The sequence below is a fragment of the Dermacentor silvarum genome, chromosome 11 (genome assembly GCF_013339745.2).
Source record: "Dermacentor silvarum isolate Dsil-2018 chromosome 11, BIME_Dsil_1.4, whole genome shotgun sequence".
Classification (NCBI taxonomy): domain Eukaryota; kingdom Metazoa; phylum Arthropoda; class Arachnida; order Ixodida; family Ixodidae; genus Dermacentor; species Dermacentor silvarum.
The window spans coordinates 48395534-48423453 of record NC_051164.1 but is presented as its reverse complement, the minus strand read 5'-3'; the positions used below and the strand labels follow the sequence as shown (position 1 = coordinate 48423453).

Below are 27920 nucleotides of genomic sequence, written 5' to 3'. Positions count from 1 at the left end.
GGGCACCTCAGGAAAGGAAGCGCGGTTTGCGCATGTGCGAGCCGTCTTTGCGTTCCGCTGTGCTTTATCCGCTATACATGCACGAATGGCGGTTGAGCAAGGTTTCATCAATGATGAAAGGAAAAGTGCAGCAGGTTTATAGAATACAGGGCATATTTCTTCGGGCTCTATAGTTGCACAGCAGCAGTGCGTCTTTAACCGCATAATGTGAGCGGGAAAGAAATATACCGCCTGAACCATAGTGTTATGTGAACATGGAATGTTGTAGTTACGCCATGCCATTGAATTTCCTGTACGTTGCACTTTTGCCGTCAGTGGTACCGAGCGAATGGACGCAAGGGAACCACATGGCGTCTTTACCGCCATGCATGACGATGGTTGATCATTTACGATTGAGGGCAATGCCTGGTCCATCTGCAGATGATATGGCACACTGAAATGAAAGTATTGTAAATGCCCTCCTATACTTATAAGTGACTGCCAGTTGCGGCTATGAACCATAGTATATCAGGGATGGATATGGGCTGTTTCGCAAATTTACCGTAATTTAACCACAAGCAGCAGCTAGTTGGAACTTCAGAATTAAAGCTATAAGAGCGCGATATGATGAACAAGGGAATTGCGTTAGAAGGTCGTTGCCTGCAGGACTGTTTGTCCCTGTCCCTGTTTCACCGGCGGCCTCTTGATATGCTAGTGAGGATGCAAGTGCCTGTGACCATCTCCAGCTTAGGTAGTTTATATCGATACTCAAAATTCCCGGAGCATGTTCTCCTGTGTTGTCTCGTTGCCGCTGTTTTCCTAGTAGGTGTAGCAATCGCAAATACAAGAGTACTTGCATACTTCCAGCCACTTAGCTGCCGACTAGTGTGGCGAATATTTGCTAGTGCGCCGATGGCGCTATTTGTTCGTCATACACTGTTGTCATACTATGCCAATTTTGGTACCTACCAAGTTAACGATACGTTCGTGAGAGCACCAAGACGTAGGCGGCTAGATAGATACTGTCAAAGTGGCAAATGTTCGCCAAGAAATGATTCGCATTTAAAAGAATCTGTTTGCTGCACAGAACAGTGCAGGTCTATTTAAAAGCTGCGTCATAACATAACCAAACATAATTTAACCAACACGAGTGTCCCACGGAGCTGTACAAAACATTGCTTTAATTTCAACCTGTGCAGGAGTGTGTGGAGTTGCGTTCTCGAGCCGTCGTCCGTGGGAGTCCCGGTACCACCAGACGTCCTCCTAGCCAGCAGGTGAGTGCAGCCGTGTTCACGTTTCAGTCAGAGAGCGTCGCGCTAGCTAAAATGAACTACCGCTTCGTAACTGAATGTGAAGGCGTATTTGTTGCGATCGACAGTGTACGAATGCCTTTGTGCTGGCGACATACAACTCCTGCATAGTGAACGAATAACAGCGCGAAAAGGCAAGGACGAAAGGAGGCATGTGTGTGTCCCCTTCTGGCCCTTGTCTTTTCGCGCGGTTATTCGTTCACTATGCAGGAGTTGTATGGCGCAAACGTGGGGGCCATGATCGGCGAATGGTAAAAGAAAAAAAGTTAGCGCGGGCACCTGCCCATTTGGAGAGGGGCCCGGGGGATAGCGAGGAGAGACTTTGTGAAAAAACACAAAGCCTCGCCTTATCCCCACACTCCGGTCCGAGTGGCGGACCACGCCGAACCCGATCACTGCTGCGGCTCATCACTGCGGCTCCCGGGATTCGAACGTGGGCCCTTGCGAGTGCCACCGGCGACACTCTATCCACTCGGCTACCGGAGCGGCACGGTAATCGCCTTACGAAAGGCGACCAGCTGCGTGATGCGCAGGCTGCTTATCGGCCGTGCGTGCTACGTCAACGCCCGACTATTGTGCTCGCTTATCGTCATCCCGCGATATCTGAGTTAAACGATGCGCGAACAGCGCCGTTCGCCGACTCGGGAAAGGAAGTGGCGGTTTGCGCGTGTGCGAGCAGCCTTTGCGTTCCGCTACCTGTACCAGTAGCGCACCCAGGATCTCTGCCGGGGGGGAGCAAGCACTTTGCACTATATGCAATTGCCTTGCTTTATAGCCAGAAGAATCCAACAACAAATAAAATGCCTAATAGTTATACTAATAATGACACCAAGGACGATGTCGATGTTGATTTCTTCAGCGTTTTACCCAACGTAATTTAAGAGTGCATGAATAAATACAAGACACTGATAGAGTGTTTTTGTTAATCAGGAAAATTCGACCTCAAGCCACCTCCTGAATTGTAATGACAATGTGAACAGAGCCCTGAAGGTACACGTTGGACTGGTGTGGGTGCAGGGTTACAACGCCCGAACCCCCCCACCACCACCCGGGTCGGTGCGCCACTGTACGAATCAATCATGAAAGGAAAGCTGCAGTAGGCTTATAAAGAAGAGACAGGGCATATTTCTTCGGACCCCATAGTTGCACAGCAACAGTGCGTCTGTAACCGCATAATGTGAGAGGGAAACGAATAGACCGCCTGATGTTGTAGGTATAGTTACGCCATGCCATTGCAATTATTGTATGCTGCAATATTGCCGGCAGTGGTACCGTGCGAAGTCGCGTGGTAAATGCTCCTATACTTAAAGTGACTGCCAGTTGCAGCTATGAGCCATGGTATATCAGGGATGGATACGGGTTGTTTCGCAAATTTTACCGTAATTTAACCACAAGCAGCGGTTCGAACGGCACAATTGCTTGGTGCTAGAAGAGCGCGATAGGATATACACGGGAATTACGTTAGAAGGTCGTTGCATTGGCGACCTCTCAATATGCTAGTGAGTATGCAAGGACCTGTGACAGTCTCCAGCCTATATTTATGTCCACTGCAGGACGAAGGTCTCTACCTGTGATCTCCAATTACCCCTGTTTTGCGCCTGCAAATTTCCTAACCTCATCACCCCACCTTGTTTTCTGCCGACTGCGCATCCCTTCTCTTGGTATCCATTCTGTAACTCCAATGGTCCACCGGTTATCCATCCTACGCATTACATGGCCTGCCCAGCTTCATTTCTTCCACTTAATGTCAACTAGAGTATCGGCTCTGATCCAAACCGCTCTCTTCCTGTATCTTAATGTTAGTCCTAACAATTGTTCCTTCCATCGCTCTTTGTGCGGTCCTTTACTTGTTTGTTAACCTCCAAGTTTTTGCCCCATATGTTAGCACCGGTAGAATGCAATGATTGTACACGTTTGTTTTCAACGACAGTGGTCAGCTCCCAGTCAGGATTTGGCAATGCAACCCAATTTTATTCTTCTGTAAATTTCTTTCTCGAGATCAGGAGTAATTGACCTAGATAAACGTACTCCTTTACAGACTCTAGAGGCTGACTGGCGATCCTGAATTCTTGTTTCCTTGCCAGGCTATTGAACATTGTTTGTCTTCTGCATATTAACTTTCAACCCCACTCTTACACTTTCTCGGTTAATGTCCTCAATCATTTGCTACATGTAATTCATCCCCATTGTTGCTGAATAGGACAATGTCATCTGCAAACCGAAGGTTGCGTCTACCCCTTTCTTGATGGGTATCTTTCTGCTTTTCTTGTTGAGAACTAAGGTTGCTGTGCAATCCTTGTAGATATTTGCCAAGATATTCACGTACCCCTCATGTACTCATTGATTACGCAATGCCTGTATGACTGCTGGTATCTCTACTGAATCAAATGCTTTTTCATTGTTTCATTTCAGGTTGATTGTACTCGGCAGATTTCTCCATTACCTGGTTGCTGACATGGATCTAATGTTGGCGTTCTTCCCACTTTCTGGTACACTTGAAGCCGTGAGGCAGTATGTATAAAGGGCAGCAAGCTTGTGCAAGCATGATATCTGGTCCATCTTTGAATAAATCGACTGTTATTCCATCTTCTCCAGCAGCTTTTCCTCTGGTCATGTCTTTCAAGGCCCTTCTAACTTCATCGCTAGTCATAGAAGGAGCCTATGTGTCCTGTTCACTACTTCGAATGAAAGTAGCTTGGCTGTTTTGGGCGCTGTACAGGTCAGTATGGAATTCTTCCGCTGCTTTTACTGTGTCACCGAAATTGCTGGTGACAGTACGCTGCTTATATTTCAGTGCATACATTTTTCCTTGCCCTAGGCCAAGTTTACTTCTCACTGATTTCATGCTGCGTCCTCAATCTTTCCCACGTTATAGTTTCGGATATCCCTTACTTTCTTCTTGATTATCAGTTTCGACAGTTCAGCGAATTTTATCTGACGCCAGAAAGTACTTGCATACTTCCGGCCACTTATCTGCCGACTAGTATGCGCTTTGTCTTTGAACAAGGCTGCCATGTTTCACTGCTTTATTAGGGTCAATGAGTATACCCGGAAGAATTCCGGTGGTTTTGGGCCCCCTAGACAAAGTCATGGCCCTAGGGTGCACATTCGTGCTCCCTGGGGCCGGACCTGATTTCACGAATGAGTCCAATATGTGCCGGGCGGCCCTCTCGGTCGTGCGTGGGTGCCTAGTTGTGGCTCGATCTTGTCAGCGGCGTAGGAATGTCACGTCTGCAAAGACACATATTGCATGAGCACTAGGACAGAGCTCCGCATTTCTTACTTACGTACCACACTCTGCGCGGATCAATGAATGCTAAGGCTGGTAACACAGCACTCGTGCTACAAGGTGACAGTCTAATGAAAGCTACAGAATGGCCATGCTGATGAGAAAAGGAAGACGAGACGGTTGCAGAAATGTGACTGTTTCATCTGTTATATTTCCACTACGAATGCAAGGACTTGGAATCGCAACTACTATACGAGACGCCATTAAGCATGGACCCAACCGAATGCGCGCAACTATGCACAGGGCGTCGCGATACGAAAGTCTTTAGCGTTGTATAAGCCGGATTTAATATGACAGTTTTACTAGTGTGCTACAAGTAGACGAATATTCTAATTGGTGATCTAAATGTTACGATAAGAGCACGGCAAACATTTTGTATGACGTATTTTTTTAGTGCCTGAGCTATCATATTCTTCGCCTTCTGCTTGATGTCAATGAAAACCGCCCGCTAGGGCCCAAGCACACCACGTCATAACCACGCGGTAAGCGCATCGCTGTGGAAACAGACCGTGCTTGCACGAAGTGTACACGGTGAGGGGAGCGATGTCTGTAATTGTGCGGCATCGTTGTACAACTGCCACTATAGACCAACCTTTGGACTATGCCTACAGGGCAAAGGTTCACACATATCAAAGAGCACAGTAGAAGCCAGACATCGCTGGTTCTGTCGAAAGAAGGCAACCGCAGTACTCTATTGGCTAGCTCATCGACATTCGAAGTGGTCGTGGCACAATTCCTGCCAGTGGTATTGGTTTCCATGCTTGCCACATCCGCATGGGGCTTTTCGGTCAAAATTACATGAACGAGAAGAAGAAGGGCGATTCACCACCGTATGTAGCCACGGAAAGCATAGGGGAGGTTCCTTGTAGTGAATCAGTAATTCAACTACACCGACGCACACAAAACTTGCTGCCAAACCCGTAACCTTCTCACCGCACCGCAAGCCGGGTGCATCGAAATGTACATAATTGCAATTCTCGTTACATTTGGCTGATACAATCGTTGACCCACATTGTGTAAGGAACCTCTGCGCTTTTACTTACACAATGAAACTGAACCATGTTACTGCGGGCGCTTCTATGCTTTATAATCCATGCCACTTTTTTTTTACTACAGGCCGCCCTTTGCCGCCGTCGGAGAAGATATTCTACTGCACAAGCCGACACGCCTGCAAAGCAATTACACCGAATTGCAGAATCGTCCCGCCACACTCAACCTTCCTGCACACTGTACGATGCGCGCGGCAAATAATTTTTGCTCGCGCTCTTTCACCGCTGGCAAATTCATCGCGCAAGGCGCCCGTGAATCGTGACGAACAAGACTACACACACCTGGATGGGCTGGCCCGGTAGGAGCACGTCTGGTGGCATCGAGACTGACACGGGAGACCGGCTCGAGGTTCCAACTCCACGTACACCTGCAAGTTGAGGCCAGGATGAATGCGTATGAACATTGGTTATACATTCTTACGTTGCTGTGATTGTATTCGAATAAAACGCCACGGTGTTTGGCACTCACGTCAGTGGGTCGTGCACCACATCCCGACAATACTGTCACCCGCCGTCTTCACTATGGTTGAAAGTGTCGGTTTTTTCCTATTCTGGGTTTATGTCAGATTCTTTCTTTATACTTCACACAAATTATGACCAGGGAAGAGTGGAGTAGTCGAATAATAGGGCTGTCACGTAAAGCAGCTCTTGCAACAACGCGGCAGCTTGCAAGAGGTGTGATTTGAAATTTTTGCATGAAACAGGAGAAGAAAATATGTCCGTGATACATCACTGCCTGTATCTATCAGCCGTATGTTGAGACAACACCCAGTTTCAACGACAATATTATGGTACTTCATACTGCTGCTTCATGTAGTGGGAATATAGAAAGGTCACACTTTTTTGTATACAGGGTGTTTCAGCGAACACTTTCAAAAATTCTTAATGGTTGCCTGTGGCAGATAGCACAATTCTAGTTCATGAGCTGGTCTACTCGAAGAGGCGGACATTGCTTGCGCAAGAAATTAGAATGCATAATCGAACCTGATGGCCCATATCGCAATTTACAAATTGTAGCCGTGAAGTGCGCACGGTGGATCCACTTGGAACGAATTCTCGGGATGACACCAGTTTCGAGATATTAATTCCCGAACTTTGCGGAGAAATGCATTGGCGTTCCAGTTAGTTTCTTAACAAAGCGCAGCTTTATGCATTGAAGCACAAAATTAACTGGAACGCCAATGCATTTCTCCGCGAAGTTCGGGAATTAATTCGCAGGATGACACCAGTTTCGAGATATTAATTCCAAGCTTGTTCCATGCTTGGCCGCTGCTAGTGGTTAAATTACGGTAAAATTTGAGAAACAACCAATATCCATGCCTGATATACCATGGTTGATAGCCGCAACTGGGAGTCACTTTAAGTATAGGAGCATTTACATTACTTTCATTTCAGAGTGCCATATCGTCCACACGACTCAGATGGATGCATTACCCTTAATCTTAAATGATCGACCGTCAACCATCGTCATGCATGACGGTAAAGACGCCATATAGGAATTGCAATGGCATGGCGTAACTGCAACTACAAGGTCTATTGCTTTCCCTCTCACATTATGCGCTTACAGATGCACTGTTGCTGTGCAACTACAGGGCCCGAAGAACTATCCTCTGTCTCTCCGTTTATGAACTTACTGCAGCTTTGCTTTCATCATTGATGAAACTTTGCTCAACCGCCATTCGTACATGCACAGCGGAACGCAAGGGCGGCTCGCACATGCGCAAACCGCCGCTTCGAGAGTGCCGGCGAACAGCACTGTTCGCGCCGCATTTAATCCGTCGTTTAACTCAGGACATCGCGGGATGACGATAAGCGAACACCAGTCGGGCGCAGGCGTTGACGTAGCACGCACTGTTCCCCCTCACCCCAAGCAGCCTGCGCATCACACAGCTGGTCGCCTTTCGTAAGGCGATTAACGTGCCGCTCCGGTAGCCGAGTGGATAGAGTGTCGCCGGTGGCACTCGCAAGGGCCCACGTTCGAATCCCGGGAGCCGCAGCGACGAGCCGCAGCAGTGATCGGGTTCGGCGTGGTCCGCCACTCGGACCGGAGTGTGGGGATAAGGCGAGGCTTTGTGTTTTTTCACAAAGTCTCTCCTCGCTATCCCCCGGGCCCCTCTCCGAATGGGCAGGTGCCCGCGCTAATTTTTTTCTTTTATGATTCGCCGATCATGGCCCCCACGATTGCGCTGGCGCCATACAACTCCTGCATAGTGAACGAATAACAGCGCGAAAACACAAAGACCAGAAGGGGACACACGCATGCCTTCTTTGGTCCGTGTCTTTTCGCGCTGTTATTCGTTCACTATGCAGGAGTTGAATGTCGCTAGCGCAAAGGCATTCGCACACTGTCGATCACAACAAATACGCCTTCACATTCAGTTACGGAGCGGTAGTTCATTTTAACTAGCGCGACGCTCTCTGACTGAAACGTGAACACGGCTGCACTCACCTGCTGGCTAGGAGGACGTCTGGTGGTACCGGGACTCCCACGGACGACGGCTCGAGAACGCAACTCCACACACTCCTGCACAGGTTGAAATTAAAGCAATGTTTTGTGCAGCTCCGTGGGACACTCGTGTTGGTTAAATTATGTTTGGTTATGTTATGACGCAGCTTTAACTAGACCTGCACTGTTCTGTGCAGCAAACAGATTCTTTTAAATGCGAATCATTTCTTGGCGAACATTTGCCACTTTGACAGTATCTATCTAGCCGCCTACGTCTTGGTGCTCTCACGAACGTATCGTTAACTTGGTAGGTACCAAAATTGCATAGTATGACAACAGTGTATGACGAACAAATAGCGCCATCGGCGCACTAGCAAATATTCGCCACACTAGTCGGCAGCTAAGTGGCTGGAAGTATGCAAGTACTCTTGTATTTGCGATTGCTACACCTACTAGGAAAACAGCGGCAACGAGACAACACAGGAGAACATGCTCCGGGAATTTTGAGTATCGATATAAACTACCTAAGCTGGAGATGGTCACAGGCACTTGCATCCTCACTAGCATATCAAGAGGCCGCCGGTGAAACAGGGACAGGGACAAACACTCCTGCAGGCAACGACCTTCTAACGTAATTCCCTTGTTCATCATATCGCGCTCTTATAGCTTTAATTCTGAAGTTCCAACTAGCTGCTGCTTGTGGTTAAATTACGGTAAAATTTGCGAAACAGCCCATATCCATCCCTGATATACTATGGTTCATAGCCGCAACTGGCAGTCACTTATAAGTATAGGAGGGCATTTACAATACTTTCATTTCAGTGTGCCATATCATCTGCAGATGGACCAGGCATTGCCCTCAATCGTAAATGATCAACCATCGTCATGCATGGCGGTAAAGACGCCATGTGGTTCCCTTGCGTCCATTCGCTCGGTACCACTGACGGCAAAAGTGCAACGTACAGGAAATTCAATGGCATGGCGTAACTACAACATTCCATGTTCACATAACACTATGGTTCAGGCGGTATATTTCTTTCCCGCTCACATTATGCGGTTAAAGACGCACTGCTGCTGTGCAACTATAGAGCCCGAAGAAATATGCCCTGTATTCTATAAACCTGCTGCACTTTTCCTTTCATCATTGATGAAACCTTGCTCAACCGCCATTCGTGCATGTATAGCGGATAAAGCACAGCGGAACGCAAAGACGGCTCGCACATGCGCAAACCGCCGCTTCCTTTCCTGAGAGTGCCGGCGAACAGCGCTGTTCGCGCCGCGTTTAATCCGTCGTTTAACTCAGATATCGCAGGATGACGATAAGCGAACACCGGTCGGGCGCAGGCGTTGACGTAGCACGCACTGTTCCCCCTCACCCCAAGCAGCCTGCGCATCACACAGCTGGTCGCCTTTCGTAAGGCGATTACCGTGCCGCTCCGGTAGCCGAGTGGTTAGAGTGTCGCCGGTGGCACTCTCAAGGGCCCACGTTCGAATCCCAGGAGCCGCAGTGATGAGCCGCAGCAGTGATCGGGTTCGGCGTGGTCCGCCACTCGGACCGGAGTGTGGGGATAAGGCGAGGCTTTGTGTTTTTTCACAAAGTCTCTCCTCGCTATCCCCCGGGCCCCTCTCCAAATGGGCAGGAGCCCGCGCTAATTTTTTTCTTTTATGATTTGCCGATCATGGCCCCCACGTTTGCGCCATACAACTCCTGCATAGTGAACGAATAACCGCGCGAAAAGACAAGGGCCAGAAGGGGACACACACATGCCTCCTTTCGTCCTTGCCTTTTCGCGCTGTTATTCGTTCACTATGCAGGAGTTGTATGTCGCTAGCGCACACTATGAATCACAACAACTAAGCCCCGACATTCAAGTTAACGAGTCAATGTGTGGCAGTTCATTTTAGACAGCGCGACGCGCTTTGACTGACGGTAGACGCACCGCGAAGAGCCCGTCTGCACTTACCTGCTTTAGCTGGCTAGGAGGACTTCTGGTGGCACCCGGACTCGCACGGAAGACTGCTCCAAGCACCCAACTCCAGGCACTCCTGCACGGGTTGAAAATAAATACTTTGTGCAGCTCCGTGGGTCACTCCGGGTGTTAGTTAACGGTTAGTGCACTGTTAACCCGCCTGTATCCAGCGTTTTCGAACTGGCAGTTGCCACTGTTCACCCAACTACTGTTTCGCGGTAACTTGTACTCATTGCGTTACTTCAACATTCCTTGCAGGTTAACAATAATTCACACTTGTTCTGTATCATGCAATATTGTATGACGTGGCTGAAATAAACCTGAAATACTAAAAAAAACAGGAGAGTGGCCTTTACCCCTGCAGAATTATCGATAAACAGTTAGAGAGGAATACATGCCCAAATCGCTCGCGCTTCCCAACCACCACACAGCTGTCGCCTGCTTTGCACTTTTCTTTTAATTCGCTTGGTTTGTCACGAGGCAGAACTTCAATATGAAATTATGCTAAAATTATTAACTATAAGCATACTGGCTCGGTTCCTGCCAATACTGCAATAGGGAATTATAGAATGCTCGTTCATAATGAAATGTTCATAGTCTTTAGCCTGGTAGTTGAAAGATGCATTATTGACAACACTGCTTTGTACTTGTCACTCACCAACTGGGATATCCGTTGATGGGACTGGCAGTTATGCCTATAAATTATGTCCTCTAAATTGTATTGCCACTGGCCATATTAAGTGATGGGTTATACAGCAGAAATGCTGTATAACCCATTTATAGTAGGTCTTTATATAAAAAAAAAAAAAAAAACGTCTGCCTACACATTTCTGATCACCAAGCACTGAGATGTATTGATTAAATACGAAGAGAAAACGTCCGCTTACCGCTGAAGGACAACATCGCAATATCACCACTTTGTTATTGATGATTGATTGATTATTGTGGTTTATTGGCGCAAGGGCCAGATGTGGCCAAAGAGCGCCAAGACGATGGTAATGGCTTGTTAGTGATATATGAATAGTCAATTACATGAACAGATATGGCGTGGCTGTAAAGGGGCCTAAAAACAGTCGCTGTAAAGTGCGTAAAATCTAGACGTAATAAGATTATGGCAAAGACTAAAGATGTGTACTATAGCCATGAACAATGCATTGCAAAAGAGTGATAAGACTTACAAAATATTACAGACGCAAGAATTGGCCAGAAGCACAATTGCCTAAAACAGAGCCCTTGAAACACAAGGGCCTGGAGACATGTGCTATAAAGAACTATCACAGCAACGTTCGAGGATGTGCTACGAACTTATTGGCCTAATAACATGTAGCACAACATCATTCAAGAATGCGAGGACTGCTTTGGTGTTAAAAAGCGGTTCTTTACCAAGAAACATAGCGGGATGTAGAGGGACACAATAGCGATATGCTAGAGGAAAGTGTTTCTTTCTTTCTCTTTCGGCTTCCCGACACTCCAGGAGAACGTGGAGGACGGTGAGCCTCTCGCCACATCTACCACAGGTTGGAGGATCATGACCATTCAATAGAAAATTGTGGGTGCCGTACGTGTGTCCTATTCTGAGACGACAGAATAGGATATCAGTTCGCCGGGTTTTCGTTACGGAGTGCCAGTAACCTAACTGTGGCTTAATCAAATGAAGCTTATTACTTGTTTCTGCGTCCCACAAGCGTTGCCAGTGGCTTCGCAGTTTCTTTCGCAAGAAAGGTTTCAAATCTGTTGCAGGAACAGCAGCTGTAGGGTTAATAGCGGGTGTTGTGACTGATGTGGCCATTTGGTCGGCAAGAACATTGCCCTCGATGCCTCTATGCCCAGGCACCCAGCATATAATGACATGTTGGTTAGTTGCGTATGCTCTACAAAGAACCGAATAGAGCTCAATGAGAATAGGGTTTTTCTGTTTACAAGGTGACTTCAAGGCTTTTACGACGCTTTGAGAGTCTGTAAATATGATAGTCTTTTGAAGTTTGGATTTCTTTATATGCTTTACAGCTGACAATATTGCGTAGGCCTCAGCCGTAAAGATACTTGTTTCTGGGTTAAGTACGCCGGATTCCGAGAAGGACAGGCCGACGGCTGCATAAGATACTCCGGCATGTGATTTAGAAGCATCTGTGTAAAATTCTGTGCACGGGTACTTGGACTGTAATTCTAGGAAATGCATTCGGATTTCAACCTCTGAAGCGTGCTTCGTAACCTCTACAAACGATATATCACATGCTACTACCTGCCACTCCCAAGGTGATAACAGCTTGGCTGAAGGCATTAAGCGATGTTCGAGGAGTGGGATGTCCATTTCTTCGCTAAGCTCCCTGACACGCAGTGAGAAAGGCTGTCTTACAGAGGGACGATTACGAAAAAGTGTAGCACACGTCATACCGTTAACGGTATTAAAACATGGATGTTGATGATTAGAGCGGACTTTAAGGAAATATGTGAGGCTGGTGTATGTTCTCTGCAGATGGAGTGACCACTCATTTGATTCGACGTATAAACTTTCAATGGGACTTGTTCTGAAAGCGCCAGTGGCCAGGCGGATACCTTGATGGTGGACGGGATCCAGCATCTTCAGCGCACTAGGGGCGGCAGAGTGATATACCGCGCTACCATAGTCCAATCGTGATGAAATGAGACTCTTGTAAAGATTCATTAAACACTTCCTGTCGCTACCCCAGGATGTGTGAGATAAAATTTTTAGTAAGTTCATTGTTTTTAGACATTTCACCTTGAGATATTTTATATGTGGAATGAAAGTAAGTTTAGAATCAAGTATGATGCCTAGGAACTTGTGCTCTTTGTTGACAGGTATTTGTTGTCCATACATTTCGATAGTGGGATCTGCAACAAGCCCTTTCTTCCTGGTGAAAAGAACACAAGAACTTTTGTGGGGGTTCACCTTGAATCCGTTTTCGTCTGCCCACTTGCACACTTTGTTCAAGCCCTGTTGTACTTGTCTCTCACACACTGTGAGGTTGCAGGATTTAAAACCTATTTGTATGTCGTCTACGTAGACAGAATAAAAAATAGCTGGCGGTAATGAAGCACGAAGCGTGTTCATCTTCACGATAAACAGTGTGCAGCTGAGTACACCTCCTTGGGGTACACCAGTTTCCTGTATGAATTGAAGTGACAGAACGTTGCCGATTTTCACACGGAAGGTACGTTTAGACAAAAAGCTTTCTATTACGTTTAGCATATTTCCACGGATGCCCATTCCCGACAAGTCTCGCAAAATTCCGTAACGCCAAGTTGTGTCGTACGCCTTTTCCATATCAAGGAATGTCGACAAGAAAAACTGTTTGTGTATATAGAAATGCATCAAGGATATGTCCTTCAATTCGCACAAGATGATCAGTTGTGGACCGCCCTTCTCTGAAGCCACACTGATAGGGATCAAGCATATTGTTCAGTTCAAGGAAATGTATAAGTCGGCGATTAATCATTTTTTCAAAAAGCTTACACAGGCAACTTGTGAGAGCTATCGGACGGTAACTTGCCGCCGAGGAAGGGTCTTTACCCAGCTTCAAAAATGGAATAACAATAGCTTGCTTCCATGAGGATGGGATGTATCCGGCAGCCCGGATAGAGTTGAAAAGGCCCAGAAGTGTCATCTGCGTGTCAGTGTGTAAGTTTTTAATCATGTCATACATGATGCATACGCTCAAGGCAGCTCTCAGCTCGGCAATATTAAATGGACGGTTGTATGGTTCATTCGGTCGGCATTTACGATCCAGTGACTTAAGTTCAGCTACTTGTTTATATTTTAGGAATGCTTCTGAGTAATGCATGGAGCTTGACACACGCTCGAAGTGCTCGCCCAGAGCGTTGGCCTGGTCTTCCAAGGTATTCCCTTGGTCGTCAACTAAAGGCAATGGGTGGATTTTCTGCCCCTTTAGCTTTCTTAGGCCATTCCATACTTTGGACTCTTGGGTGTAGGATGTTATACCACTCAGGAACTTCTCCTCCCAGCTAGCACTCCTTGCCTGTCGCCGCGTACGCCGTCCCTGGGATTTTGCCAGTTTGAATTCCATAAGATTTTCCGCAGTCGGGGAGCGACGCAGTGCGCCCCACGCTTTGTTCTGTTTCTTTCGTGCCAGTCTGCACTCCTCATTCCACCAGGGAACCCGTCTTTTACATGAGGCCTTTTGTTTGTGGAATGAATTTTTCAGCTGCGTGGAGCATAAAACCAGTAAAATACGCTACTGTGTCGTCAATACTAAAATCGTTGATAAAATCTGGTGATTAGTAGGTTGACTCTTTAAACCCTTTCCAGTCAGCTGATTTTATTTTCCAACGGGGGCGTGGGGTGGACTGTCACGCTTCTCTATCAAGGTCAGTGTCACAGGAAAGTGGTCGCTCCCGAATGGGTTTTTAACGACATTCCATTCTATATATACAAGAGGGGTAGCAGAGCCAATCGCTAAATCTATGCAAGAAAATGAATTATGGTGGATGTTATAATAGGTGGGCTCTTTTTTGTTAAACAGACACGCACCAGAGGTTATTAGAAAGTTCTCTATAAGCCGACCCCTGGCGTCACACCGGGAGTCTCCCCACAAAGTGCTGTGAGCATTAAAATCACCTGCAATAATGTATGGTTCCGGGAGCTGGTCAGTTAGCGTGTAAAATTCCGTTTTGCTGAGTTTGTAATCTGGCGGTATGTAAATAGAACAGATGGTTACCAACTTGTTGAAAAGAATCGCTCGCACGGACACTGCTTCAAGTGGTGTCTGAAGAGAGAGATTCTGGCAAGCAACAGATTTATCCACAATTATTGCTACACCTCCGGAGGAGGCAACAGCAACGTCACGGTCTTTACGGAAGATAGCATATTGTCTGAGGAAGTTTGTTTGTGTAGGTTTTAGATGTGTTTCCTGAACACACAGAACTTTTGGCGTATATTTATGGAGGAGTTCTGTGATATCATCGAGATTACGGAGAAGTCCTCTCACATTCCATTGTAGGATTTGTGTGTTCATTTTGATAGATTTTTATGCTGTGTGTTCAAGAATATAAAGTTAGCTCACGGGCCCTTTCCAGGAGCCGTGACACGAGATTTTTCTTTTTTGGAGCGGTCCATGGAATCGGGCCGCTCCTTAGGCGCTGACTGCGCCCTCACGCTCGGTGTTGTGTCCATGGCCTCTTGCGAGGCGCTGGACATGCGCTCTTTCGAGCGATGTGGTTGCCTTGAAAGCCTCGCCTCGAAAGACGGGGCCTTGGAGCCCACCAGCCCGGAGGTTGATGGGCCCTCTTTGAATGGCGGAGCAGTACTGGCTGCACCCGCCAAGGGGGCGGATGGCGTCACCGCTGGCTCACTACGTGTGCGCCAGGCAGCCGCCGAAGGCCGTTGTGGTGCAGCCCCCTGACGCACCACATCGGCAAAGATGGTTTTTGGCAGGTAGGACACCTGTCGACGTGCCTCTTTAAACGAAATGTTTTGTTTTACTTTAATTGTAACAATTTCCTTTTCTTCCTTCCGGCATGGGCAGGACCGCGAGTACGCGGCATGCTCCCCATTACAGTTCGCACAGTGAAGAGAGTTTTCACAGGATTCAGAGCTGTGTTCATGATTACTGCATTTCGCACAAGTTTGCCGGCGTCGGCAGTTCTGTGAACTGTGCCCAAATCGCTGGCACTTAAAACATCTCAGAGGATTTGGCACGTATGGCCTTACACGAAGTTTGATGTACCCGGCCTCGATGGACTCGGGCAGAACACTTGAATTGAAAGTGAGTATCAGGTGCTTAGTCTGGATTTCTTTTCCGTCACGCCTCATTTTAATTCGCTTAACGTTGATAACATTCTGTTCACTGAAGCCCTCCAAGAGTTCAGCTTCAGTCAGTTCCAACAAATCGTCGTCTGAGACAACGCCACGGGTGGTGTTCATGGTGCGGTGCGGGGTTACAGTTATTTAGATGTCCCCAAAGGACACTAGATTAGGCAGCTTTTCATATTGCTTCTGATCATGGAGCTCCAAGAGGAGATCACCACTGGCCATCCTCGATGCCTTATAACCTGGCCCAAGAGCATCAGTAAGGGATTTAGAGACTAGAAAAGGGGAGATTGGTCGTACTTGTTTTCCTGCTTTTTCCGAGTGAATTACATGGAATCGTGGAAAGTTTTGTTTTTGATGTCCAAAGAACTGGAACACGTCTTCGGTGCGCCCTCGTTTCAGACGGCGATCAGGGAGTGATGGGAAGGAACTAGCCATAAGGATATATGAATTTTTCGGCAGCAACGCCAGCCACCCACCATGGAGCCCAACAAGGGGACACTGCAGGGCCTGTAAACACAGGTCCCGCAGACGCCAGCTGTACGTCACCACTATAACCGAATATGAAATAACCTAGGTTGGCTACTCACACAGGGTTAACCCTCGCTGCCAAGAAGATCGGAAGTAATATAGAAGAGAGATGAAGAGGCGAGAGAGAAAGACGAAGATTGGAGAGAGAGACAGGAAAAGGCAACTACCGATTTCCCCCGGGTGGGTCAGTCCGGGGGTGCCGTCTACGTGAAGCCGAGGCCAAAGGGGTGTGTTGCCTCCGCCGAGGGGCCTTAAAGGTCCAAACACTCGGCATCAGCTCAACCCCCAGGATCCCCTTTTCCCCGGACACGGCTAAGTCGCGCATAGGTTAGACGCGGGAGGGTCCAACCCTCGTGTGCTCGGGTACGTGGTGGCGCAACTCACTAAACGCCACCACTTTGTTTATTCGTAATCAAGTACTTATCCAGAAGGAGGTCTCATCGCAACACAGAACCGGTCAAACTGTGCAGTATAACTTGTAAAGTTTATAGTTCACAAGTTTTGAAGAAACCAGCATCTAATTTAAAAAAAAACATAAACGAGATGTCTTTTGCCTGAGTTCGAAGAGGTAAATATAACACTGAAAGGCAGGGTTCTGTAATTATTTTAAAAGCGTCTAATCTAATCAGGCCAGGAAGTTTTGTCACAGATTGCACTCAACATGACCACCCCCTTTCCAGCCGACATAAACTTCGTGTAAATGTGCTTTAAATGGATGACTATAACTAGTGCAATTAGTACTCGGTAGTGCTGCGCGATAGAACGTGCGTCCCCATTGAAACGTTGTATATAGTGAAAGCCACATTTGCCAAACTTGTTGCGACACATCAAGGCTGCCTTCCGTTGGGCTTTACACCAGCAGCAAGATCACTGTTACCGCTGTGGTACCTACGACAGCCACAAGCACGATTCCGGGAATAACGATGAGACCCGTCATTCCACAGTGGCTCTACGACAGTTGACATTGTCATTACTGAACGAGGCCAGTGGCGTACCATCTACTTCTCGAGGGGGGGGCTCACGGGCCGTAGCAAGCCCCGCGAACAATCTGACCTCCTCGCTCTCTCTCTCTCTCTCTCTCTCTCTCTCTCTATATATATATATATATATATATATATATATATTATATCTTTTGCGAATTAGTACTACAATAGGTGAAAGCGCCTGGAAATGAGTCTGTCAGTTATTTTTAAATTTAACAGACATCGACCACACCAAACATCGACCACCAGATATCAATCACACACATGGTGAACCATGGCGGTACGAAAAATTGTTTGAATTTGCATTTATTTATTGCAACTATATAACATTTCAGGGTGATGCAGGAACAAAAGGCAATGAGTGTCTCACAGAGGTCTCGGATCCCACTCAGTAGCACCAGTACAGCGCACACAAAAAAAATGTACATTTGCTAGAAACAATGTTAATAATTAAACGAAGAATTGTACTTGTTCTATTGTCTACAGCCCTAAATGTATCTCTAGTTTAGGTAATAGTCTTGTCTAGGTTCTACACAACGAAGCACAATCGCCATAACTTACTTGCAATATTCACTAGAAAAAATGACAGCAGATGTGTCCGACAATACCTGATTTCCAGCGAAGGTGTTTCTTTCGAACAGTTGCAATAAAGCTTTCAATTTCGTGTAATTATATCGCATACATTAAAAAGTTGCCCGCATATGACTGTACCATTTGAAACTTTGGCCCGCATGTAATCCTTTGGAGCACTTCTTGCTGGGAATTTTTAAACAGCCAGTAATTCATCAACACACATGTTACTTCGCCATAACATTAATTCGCCCTCCTTATTCAATTTCTGCTAGATTTGATATCGGTAGAGCTCACAGTTCTGCCAGAGCAACGTGATAAATTATTTGTTCGCAAAACACATTCATAAAGCTCCGGATTCCTTGCATGCGTAATTTACTGCAAATGTCATAATTAGTCCCCTGTCTTTAAAGTTTACCGTACACATTGTCCGTAACGCGCCCTTCAGTTTAGCCAAATATAAACAAAATGTCTTGCTTAGTTCACCGAGGACATCGCTGATACAAAGGCTGAACGTGTTATGACGCCTGAAAGTAGGCACAGAAAAATGATGGCTCAATAATTATTTGCAACGCTTCTAGCTGGATAAGGAACGTAAAAATTTTGTCGCACATTGCAGTTACCATGTCCCCACTCCCCTTTCCAGAAAATATAAACCCGCTGTAACCTACAGCTATGTCGGGACACTGGGAAGCATAGCTGATACCTGCCATATCACACGCTTCAACACTTGAATAAGAATCTTTTTATAAAGGCTGCGTATGATCCAGCTACATTTAACTTCGCACAGAGACAGTTTCATAGCATACCACCAATTTTCGCTAAATTTGGTCTGGTGGCTTTTACAGCTATGCCATGGCAGCGGGCTCAATTCTTCCACACTCGTTAGACACGCTCATAATATTCTAGAGTGCTTGCATACGTAATTTATTGCGAAAGCCCCAATTACCCATCTACTCTGAACTTCACCTACACATCACCTATTAACTTGTCCTTACAGTCACCAAACAAAACGAAGCTGCCTCCTTTAGTTCAGTGAGGACGCCAGGCGAACCTAGTATACGCGTATCATGCATGAAAAAGTAAAGATAAATAAAATATGAGGGTTCAATAATAATTGGTATCGCTACTAAATAAGCCAGAAACGTTAAAGCTACGCGACACATTGCGCTTAAAATCTGCCTATTCCTTCAAAGTATAGAATATCTGAAACGCAGAGTTCTCTTGGGACATTCGGAAACCTAGCAGCAGCGTGATACTTTCGAACAATCGGTTACATTTTTTTAACCTGTATTTGATCAACACGCATTTACCATCGCACAATAACTTGGCGTATGGGTCCCCTTATATTCGCAAAATTTGACCTCAGTTGTAGTTGTAATTATGCCAGCGTCTAAGTTTTTCACCGCTCGTAAAACAGACTATAACGCACTGGACCACTTGCATACGTATTCTACTGGAAAATGCACATTTAAACCACCCATTTGGAACATTGCCTACAGATTACCTATACCATGCCCTTCACTATCCCCAGATATAAACAGAATGCCTTGTTTAGTTCAGAGAGGACACTGGAGAAACAAACTACGAATCTCGTATGATGCACGAAAACACATGGAAAAACGAGGGTTTTTCACTTGCCTTAAAAGCAGAAAAGTGAATGTTTCGCAACGCAATGCGCTTAAAATTACGTCTATTTTCATGGAATTTCAACCGTATCTCGTGCTGTTGCTTTAGATGTCTGGGAAACATTACAATTAGCGGCAGTATGACTCCCTCGAACGCTCCCTTGAATAACTTTATACAAAAACTGTAATGAACCTACAAAGGATGAACATTTATCGCTGGTCACTCCAGAACATTTCTTCGTACTTCAAATAAATAAAAACCCCTCCCCCGCATAGTTCACCGAGGATACCAGGGGGAAACAAATAAATGCCGCGTATAACGCATAAAAATTGGGAGAAAGAGACTATTCAGTAACTGTTTTCGGAGAACATAAGCAACCTACACAGGACAAATTTTCGATATAGGCCACCAAAAAGTGGCCCTCATTTTTTCAAAAAAGAAAACATCTGCTGTTCTTGCTCCTGCTGGGATACAATTATTAGTGTAGCTCTCATTTAGACACAGCTTGAAAATGAAATCGACGAGGTCAGAAGTGACACAAGCCTTTAGAAAAAAATTTAGTCAGTGTTTTATTGGTAATTAAATGGCTCTGCACGTTCGACCAAGGTCACTTTCACGAACATACCTACAATAAGTCGTGATTAGACAATGAAACTCGACAGTTATACCTGTAAGAGGTTTGATTAGACTTGTTGATGGTGATAAGATAGTGAGACTGCAACGCTATGTAGGCTGTCTCTGGACAGAGATTAAATAGTTCCAGCATTTGAAAATCCAACGATTTCATAATAAGCTGATTTTGTTTTCAAATACGGATATAGGGGTCCCAAAACACTCGGCATGATGCAAGTAGCTCAAGCTGACATTTGTTAGGGCGGGAATTACCCAGCGCCAGGCCTTCTCCGAAACGCGAGCGTGTACGGAGAATCCCGCGTGTGGTCCGCTACAGCGCGTCCCGGGGAGATACAAAAGACAATCCTCGCTGCCCAAGCAGGGCATACGTAGTAAAGAAAAGCATTACTGACATGGCCACGCTATTACGAAAGAAAATTTAGATTCAGCTGTAGTTTTGTTGGACTTTCCAGCATGCAGCCTAAAGTACCCGCTTTCAAAAGTGTGTCTGTGGGGGGAGGGAGGGGGGGGGGGGTTCCAATGGCATACTTTGCCCCTCCCCCACTTTTGACAGTGAGGAAGCAAGCGGCCCCCCCCCCCCCCCCCCCGCTTCTCCCCCGCCGCCGGTAGATGCGCCTATGAACGAGGCATTTGAACAAAGAACGCACATTTACACCGATGGATCTGCTCAGCCGCCAGCCTCCACAGGCGGTGCTATCATCCCGGCCGTACAGTCGGCTCTACGGCAACAGAACTTGCCGCCCTACGTGCCACTGTTAATTGCATCGCACAAGTAACACTTATAAAGTCCTTCATAGCCCATACAGCCCTTCATAGTCTGCAGTCAGCCTTACGACGCAAGACCCACGGACAACTGGTGTTTGCGCCTAGAGAGGTGCTCCGTCAAGTCCTCACAAACGGACATCACATCATCTTCCTATGACTTCCGTGGCATTGTGGCATCGTCCGTAATGAATTTGCTGATGATGCCACCCGGTCAGCCCATAAAGGACCCCTGACAGTTCCTCTATCTCATCTTTCTTTTCCCTCTTTCCCGTCCCCCAGAGTAGGGGAGCCAACCAGAAGCATTTCTGGTTAACATCCCTGCCTTCTCTCTTTCTCTCCTCTCTTCCTATTCCCTTGTCGAGGAAAGCCTCTGTGAGGGGTCTTCGTTTATCCTGAAGACTGAAACTTCGCGGAACAGCCCGATTTTCTCGAACAGTCGTCTCCACCGGCTGGATCCAACATTGAAGCTGCAAATTCCACGCACTTCTCACGCCGTGGCGCAACTCTACTGTGCTGCCTCTGGTTATGGGTGGCTTTTACGAAAGACTCCTCATTCCTTATTGGAATGTCCGACACACCTATCTGTGACTCATGCAACCGTGAAGAGGCAATCGAGCACGTGTTTTGTTTTTGTAATATTTATGGCATCGAACTGATTCGGAGTGTGTCAAATCGATTAGATAGCAGACCATTTTTAGAGACAAAGATTCTTGAGCAATTGGCCCTAACCGTGTATAGGGTAGCAAACCGGACGTGCGTCTGGTTGACCTCCCTGCCTTCTTTTCCTCCTCCTCCTATATAGTCTGAAGATCTCGATCACGCACTTTTTTGCAAAGGACACTACTCAATTTTGCCCACCCATGACTGCTAACGTTAGCCTTATTTTTAGCAAAATGTAAAGTGTGTTCCCTCAGCACAGTTCCCTCACAGTTCCGTCAGGACGCTAGGAAACATAGCGTAAAACGTTCACCTAAGGCTTTCCAGAACATGTTTAAGATTTTTTTTTTACAAGAATTGTACTTGGCCATTGTCATTTCACTTCGTACACTAATTTGTCATAGACCACACATCTTTCTTAAATTTCATCTTGCTGGAGTTTTTAGTTACGTCAAGGCAGCGGGCTAAATTTTGCGCTTTTTGTAAAACACACTCGTTAATGCCCCGGAGCACTTGCATACGTAATTTCTCGCAAAGGCTACATTTCACCCACACACCTTAGAATTCGCCTACGCATCGCCCATTGCCCTGCCCTTAATTTCAGCAAACATAAACGAGGTGCCTTGTTCATTACACACAGGACACCGGCAAAACGGTGTACGACACCGGGAAATAGTGAAAAAAGGAGGCTTCGCGAATTATTTATTTGTAAAGCTTATATTAAAGACAGAAACGTTATAATTTCGCGACACAAGATGTCTCCCATTTCAGCTTAGCTCACTATCCTGTGTTCACTAGCCTTCATCTTAGCTAACACTTCTACATCCTGCAGCATGCTGCGGATCGGCACAGAGTATGCATTCTATTTCATTTCTCGTTCCCCCTATAGGGCTTTTCATGGTCCATTTTCTTCCATAGAGCTTCCGGATGAAGGTCATTATTCAGAGTCGATTCTATATCAGGAATTCTGCCATCATACATCCTCTGCTATTTCTGGAGTCAGTGCCGTAGTTGCCAATCGCGTTTTCTGACACTTTCGCATTAAACTCGATCATGACCACAGTATACTGAGTGAGTGTAGGAAAGAAGGGCGTCGACGCCGCCCTGTCACGCGAAGGATTTTGAAAACATTTGCTCAGGTTATTGTTTGCTGCTAAAAATAAGACTACACGCAAAATTGAATAGTGTCCTTTGCAATAAAGTGCGTGATCGAGATCTTCGGACCATATACACCCCCAGCGAACCAAAGGTACCCAGCAACTTACAGGAGACTATTCCTACGCAAATGTGAGACAAGATATTTTCAGGCGTCCGACTTCGACCGTACGGCGCGAAATTCACGAAAGAAAAATCTAGCCTTCCGTTTTCCTTGTGTAAAAGGTTTATTTATATATTGATATCTGGGTGCCAATAAGACATTTTATGAGGGGCCAAATAAAATGAGTGACGGAGTTTTTTTTTTCTATAATATTTGGTGAGGATAGCTTTATTATGTGGCTCAAAATAACCTCTAAAGATTGAAGGAACTACGTTTATTCCGAATAAAGATGAAAGGGATGCTGGACAGGTGCCTAGTGTTCGGGTTGTACAAAACTGTTATACGGAAATCTTGTGAATATTTAGTTAGAGAAGTTAGAAACTGCGTGCTTGATTATTATGGGTCATCGTGAAGCGGCCACCTGGAATTCGTGATTATTTCTCCGAATAGAATATCCGCTGATGTGTGCCCGTATGCAGTTTCTTTTTTCACGTTTTATCAGAGCCCAAATATCCTGTTTCACATTTTCCATTCATTTATCGAGCCATACTCCCAGAGGCGAAGAGTGGTAAGCATATGAAATTTGTGGTTGTTGATGAGGTAAAGTCAACTTGTCCGAATGTTGGACGCACTATGGGGCATTCTTTTTTCGCCGCACGACAGAGGCAATTAACCGTCTCATGCTGGAACTAAACCTCCCCAACTTGCACCCCAGCGATAACACTGACGTAGAATAAACGTTGCTGTGAATGACAGCATGCGGTCATGGCGTGCCTTCTTCACTGCGCAATACAGGATTATATACCTCTCAACAACCACCCGCACTATTACAAAAATGAACTTAGACTGTATAATGTGTGGTCTACAGAAAGTGTCTACAGACTCTATAGTCTACAAAAAAGGGTAAGACCACATGCCTGTAGACTGCCAGTACACCGGACTATGGGAATTGTGTATAGACTATAGTCTATAAAGAGCATATAGAATGTCTACAGACTTCCTTTCTTTCTATACTGTCTAAAACTTTTGTGAGGGTATAGAGAACAAACAAGCAGACGAAAGGTCGCCGACGCCGCCTCGTTTCAGAGAAGAATTCTATTCGGAGAGCCACCACCGGATGTACAGCACAGCTTGCGCTCAAGGACTTGCCTTGTGTGTTTTCTCGGTTGTATATGTAGTCTTTGTAAATGTGTACTTTGAGGCATGCCTTCGTCACGCGTATATACAGTTATCACCAAGTATTGAAGCAAACTGCGACGACTACCCACCAATTTTTTGGTACGCGGCTGCGCCTTTCCATAGCCACGGAGCGCGCGACGATCACCGCGCTCGGGAAGATGTTTCCAATGTGTTGTATTACTTCTTCACCGTAGTTTTTTTACGAAGAGTGTGCGTGCCACTTGCCTCTACGCCATCGAAGCCTAGCTGTGCGAGGCAAGTTCTTGGGAGCGCTCGCTCAGAACCTTGACTGCTGTGAAGCCAAGCAACACAAGTCCAGGGAAGGAACGCATGCCTGAAGGATTGGTTGGTTCTATTATGGTGGCTCGATATTTGACCCACCGAGCCGACGACGAGGAATCCGAACCCGAGGCAGACTCCCTCTGGTCTAGAGGTTTAATGCATTCCCCCACCCAACCAGAAATCACCTCATAGCCCCTACACAACTATATCCGCAATGCCGCTTCTGCGCAGAACCCGGGTCCGTAAGGCACATAGTAGGGGGTTGCAGACAGGCACCACTAAGGTCAACGAGCTTGGCCAGCTCCGATCTCGAGGATACGGCTGATTGCGAGAGCCCAGGACGCGGCCCGACCTCAAGGCATTCTGGAATGAGGACGCTTCTCCTTCAGTTACGTAATAAAGATGTGCATTCTTTCTCTCCCTCTACGATCGTGATGTCCATCTACCCGCGTCATTTTACCTTCCACTTCTACTCTGCCAACAACCGCGCTCGTCGCTCGCTCGCACCGTCTCTTATCTCCACACAGCTCTGACATTTATGCGCCGTGCATTCGCCGCTCAGTTTCCGTTGAAGCGATAGACCACATGTACCTTCGCCCGCTGCTGCGGTGTATGCGCTTGCTGACAGCATTTTGACAGTCGTTGTCTGCAGTCATTCAGTGTGATCTATTCATGTTTGTTTGTGCGCGCTCACACCACGCTTGTTCATTCAGTTAGTAATAGTCGGGCCACATTTTCCAACGCACGCTACACATGTAATGCTGCCCGGATCGGCAGTGCAGCGCTACAGGTGTGTCCCTTCGCACGCGCGCTGCCCACGGGAAGCGCTTCTCATCAACACCACCGTTTCACACGCGCCTTCTCGTGGTCATCGAGTCTCTCTTCATGTCGGTCTACTTACGCCGCAGCACACCTGCTTACTTAATCAGCTCATGTTTATTACAATTCATATTGCTACCAAAGCCGCTCACCTTACTTCGTATGACATTGCTGCGTTGCTATCGCATTCATTGCTTCGCCCTTAGGGCGAAACTATGACATTTTTTTTTCTTTTACCATTCGCCGATCGTGGCGACCCCCGCGCTTGCGCCATACAACTCCTGCATAGTGAACGAATAAGCGCGCGAAAAGACAAGGGCCAGAAGGGGACACACACATGCCTCCTTTCGTCCTTGCCTTTTCGCGCTGTTATTCGTTCACTATGCAGGAGTTGTATGTAGCTAGCGCACACTATGAATCACAACAACTAAGCCCCGACATTCAAGTTAATGAGTCAATGTGTGGTAGTTCATTTTTAGACAGCGCGACGCTCTTTGACTGACGGTAGACGCCCCGCGAAGAGCCCGTCTGCACTTGCCTGCTTTAGCTAGCTAGGAGGACTTCTGGTGGCACCCGGACTCGCACGGAAGACTGCTCCAAGCACCCAACTCCAGGCACTCCTGCACGGGTTGAAAATAAGTACTTTGTGCAGTGCACTGTTAACCCGCCTGTATCCAGCGTTTTCGAACTGGCAGTTGCCACTGTTCACCCAACTACTGTTTCGCGGTAACTTGTACTCATTGCGTTACTTCAACATTCCTTGCAGGTTAACAATAATTCACACTTGTTCTGTATCATGCAATATTTTATGACGTGGCTGAAATAAACCTTAAATATTTAAAGAAAACAGGAGAGTGGCATTTACCCCTGCAGAATTATCGATAAACAGTTAGAGAGGAATACATGCCCAAATCGCTCGCTCTTCCCAACCACCACACAGCTGTCGCCTGCTTTGCACTTTTCTTTTAATTCGCTTGGATTGTCACGCGGCAGAACTTCAGTATGAAACTATGCTAAAATTATTAAATATAAGCATACTGGCTCGGTTCCTGCAAATACTGCAATAGGCACTTATAGAATGCTCGTTCATAATCAACTGTTCATAGTCTTCAGCCTGGTAGTTGATGGATGCATTATTGACAACACTGGGCCTCTTCGATTATCCGTCCCTGACAGTCCCGGACTGCCCGAAGCAGTGCTTTCAGCCAATGAGCGTTGCGTGTGCAGCTTCTCGGACAGTCCGGGACTGTCAGAGATGGATAATCGAAGAGGCCCATTGCTTTGTCCTTGTCACTCACCAACTAGGATATCCGTTGATGGGACTGGCAGTTATGCCTATAAATTATGTCCTCTAAATTATATTGCCACTGGCCATATTAGGTAATGGGTTATACAGCAGAAATGCTGCATAACCCATTTATAGTAGGTCTTTATAAAAAAAGTCTGCCTCCACATTTCTGATCACCAAGCACTGAGATGTATTGGTTAAATACGAAGAGAAAACGTCCGCTTACCGCTGAAGGACAACATCGCCATATCACCACTTTGTTTATTCGTAATCAAGTACTTATACAGAAGGAGGTCTCATCGCAATACAGAACCGGTCAAACGGTGCAGCATAGCTTGTAAAGTTTATAGTTCACAAGTTTTGAAGAAACCAGCGTCTAATTAAAATATCGCAGTTTCGCCCGAAAGGCGAAGCATCAATTGCGATAGCAAATTAGCAGAAAGCTATACGGAGTAAGGATAGTGGTTTTATCAGCTGTATAAACTTGGACATGCAGCAGCAACGCACAGAACGGTTGTCGACGCTGTCGGTGTTTTGCCCGCGTTCGCACCGAACGCGCGCGGCGTTGGTGACTGTTGCCGGTGCGTCTGGGGGCGGCTCGGAGGTTTTAGACAAGATCAGAATGGGACGCTCATCGAGCAGCGTCGGAAATCTTACCCACCTTTTCACCTCGCAACATGTTTATATAAATACGCATTTGGTGCCGCAGCTAAACGTCGCCTCCCCTCCCTCCCTCCCGCCCCCCACCCCCGGCCTTTCGCTCGATAGAAGAAGGCGCGTTTGCTCTCTATATATGGTGATTGTAAAGGAGGAAAGAGACGCTTAATTCTGCAGCCCTTCAGGGAACACGGCGCAGAACGCGCGTTGGCTTTCCGACGTGCGTTCGCTCCCCGTGAAAGCGCGCGTCCCTTGCGCCCTTTCACTCGCACATACAGCGTCCGGAGCGGGGCAATGATTTCATCGCCGTTGACGTCATACGGAACCTCACGGCGACGGCGACGGCGACGGCGACGGCGACGGCAACGGCGACGCCGACGGCAGAAATCCGCTTTGGAGTGTCCATATAATTGCTATCGCAACAAAAAAACATAAACGAGATGTCTTTTGCCTGAGTTCGACGAGGTAAATATAACACTGAAAGGCAGGGTTCTGTAATTATTTTAAAAGCGTCTAATCTAATCAGGCCAGGAAGTTTTGTCACAGATTGCACTCAACATGACCACCCCCTTTCCAGCCGACATAAACTTCGTGTAAATGTGCTTCAAATGGATGACTATAACTAGTGCAATTAGTACTCGGTAGTGCTGCGCGATAGAACGTGCGTCCCCATTGAAACGTTGTAGTGAAAGCCACATTTGCCAAACTTGTTGCGACACATCAAGGCTGCCTTCCGTTGGGCTTTACACCAGCAGCAAGATCACCGTTACCGCTGTGGTACCTACGACAGCCACAAGCACGATTCCGGGAATAACGATGAACACCCGTCATCCCACAG

At 46.7% G+C, this 27920-nt stretch overlaps 2 protein-coding genes across 8 annotated transcripts in view; one reads left to right on the top strand and one right to left on the bottom strand.

Moving 5' to 3' along the window:
- LOC119434060 (uncharacterized) overlaps positions 1-3955 on the top strand; it is a 65347-nt gene extending 61392 nt beyond the window's left edge. For 2 of the 7 annotated variants that reach the window (XR_007464182.1, XR_007464181.1), the window contains 2 exons: positions 1179-1253; positions 3702-3902. Coding sequence is in view for 3 of the 7 variants with exons in the window: in XM_049658208.1 (XP_049514165.1) it covers positions 1179-1253; positions 3702-3743 (117 nt within the window). In the remaining 4 variants the exon portion in view is untranslated. Of the gene's footprint in view, positions 1-1178; positions 1254-3701 lie in introns of all 7 variants that reach the window. The other 5 variants (XR_007464183.1, XM_049658208.1, XM_049658210.1 and 2 more) reach the window with 5 other exon arrangements.
- A 343-nt stretch (positions 3956-4298) lies between these two features.
- The window catches only part of LOC119434061 (uncharacterized), a 63748-nt gene continuing 40126 nt past the window's right edge, over positions 4299-27920 (bottom strand). The window contains exons 5-7 of the mRNA XM_049658301.1: positions 8077-8151; positions 5910-5995; positions 4299-4520 (exon numbers count right to left, since the gene is read on the bottom strand). Of these exons, the coding sequence (XP_049514258.1) occupies positions 4478-4520; positions 5910-5995; positions 8077-8151 (204 nt within the window). The 3' untranslated portion in view covers positions 4299-4477. The remainder of the gene's footprint in view (positions 4521-5909; positions 5996-8076; positions 8152-27920) is intronic.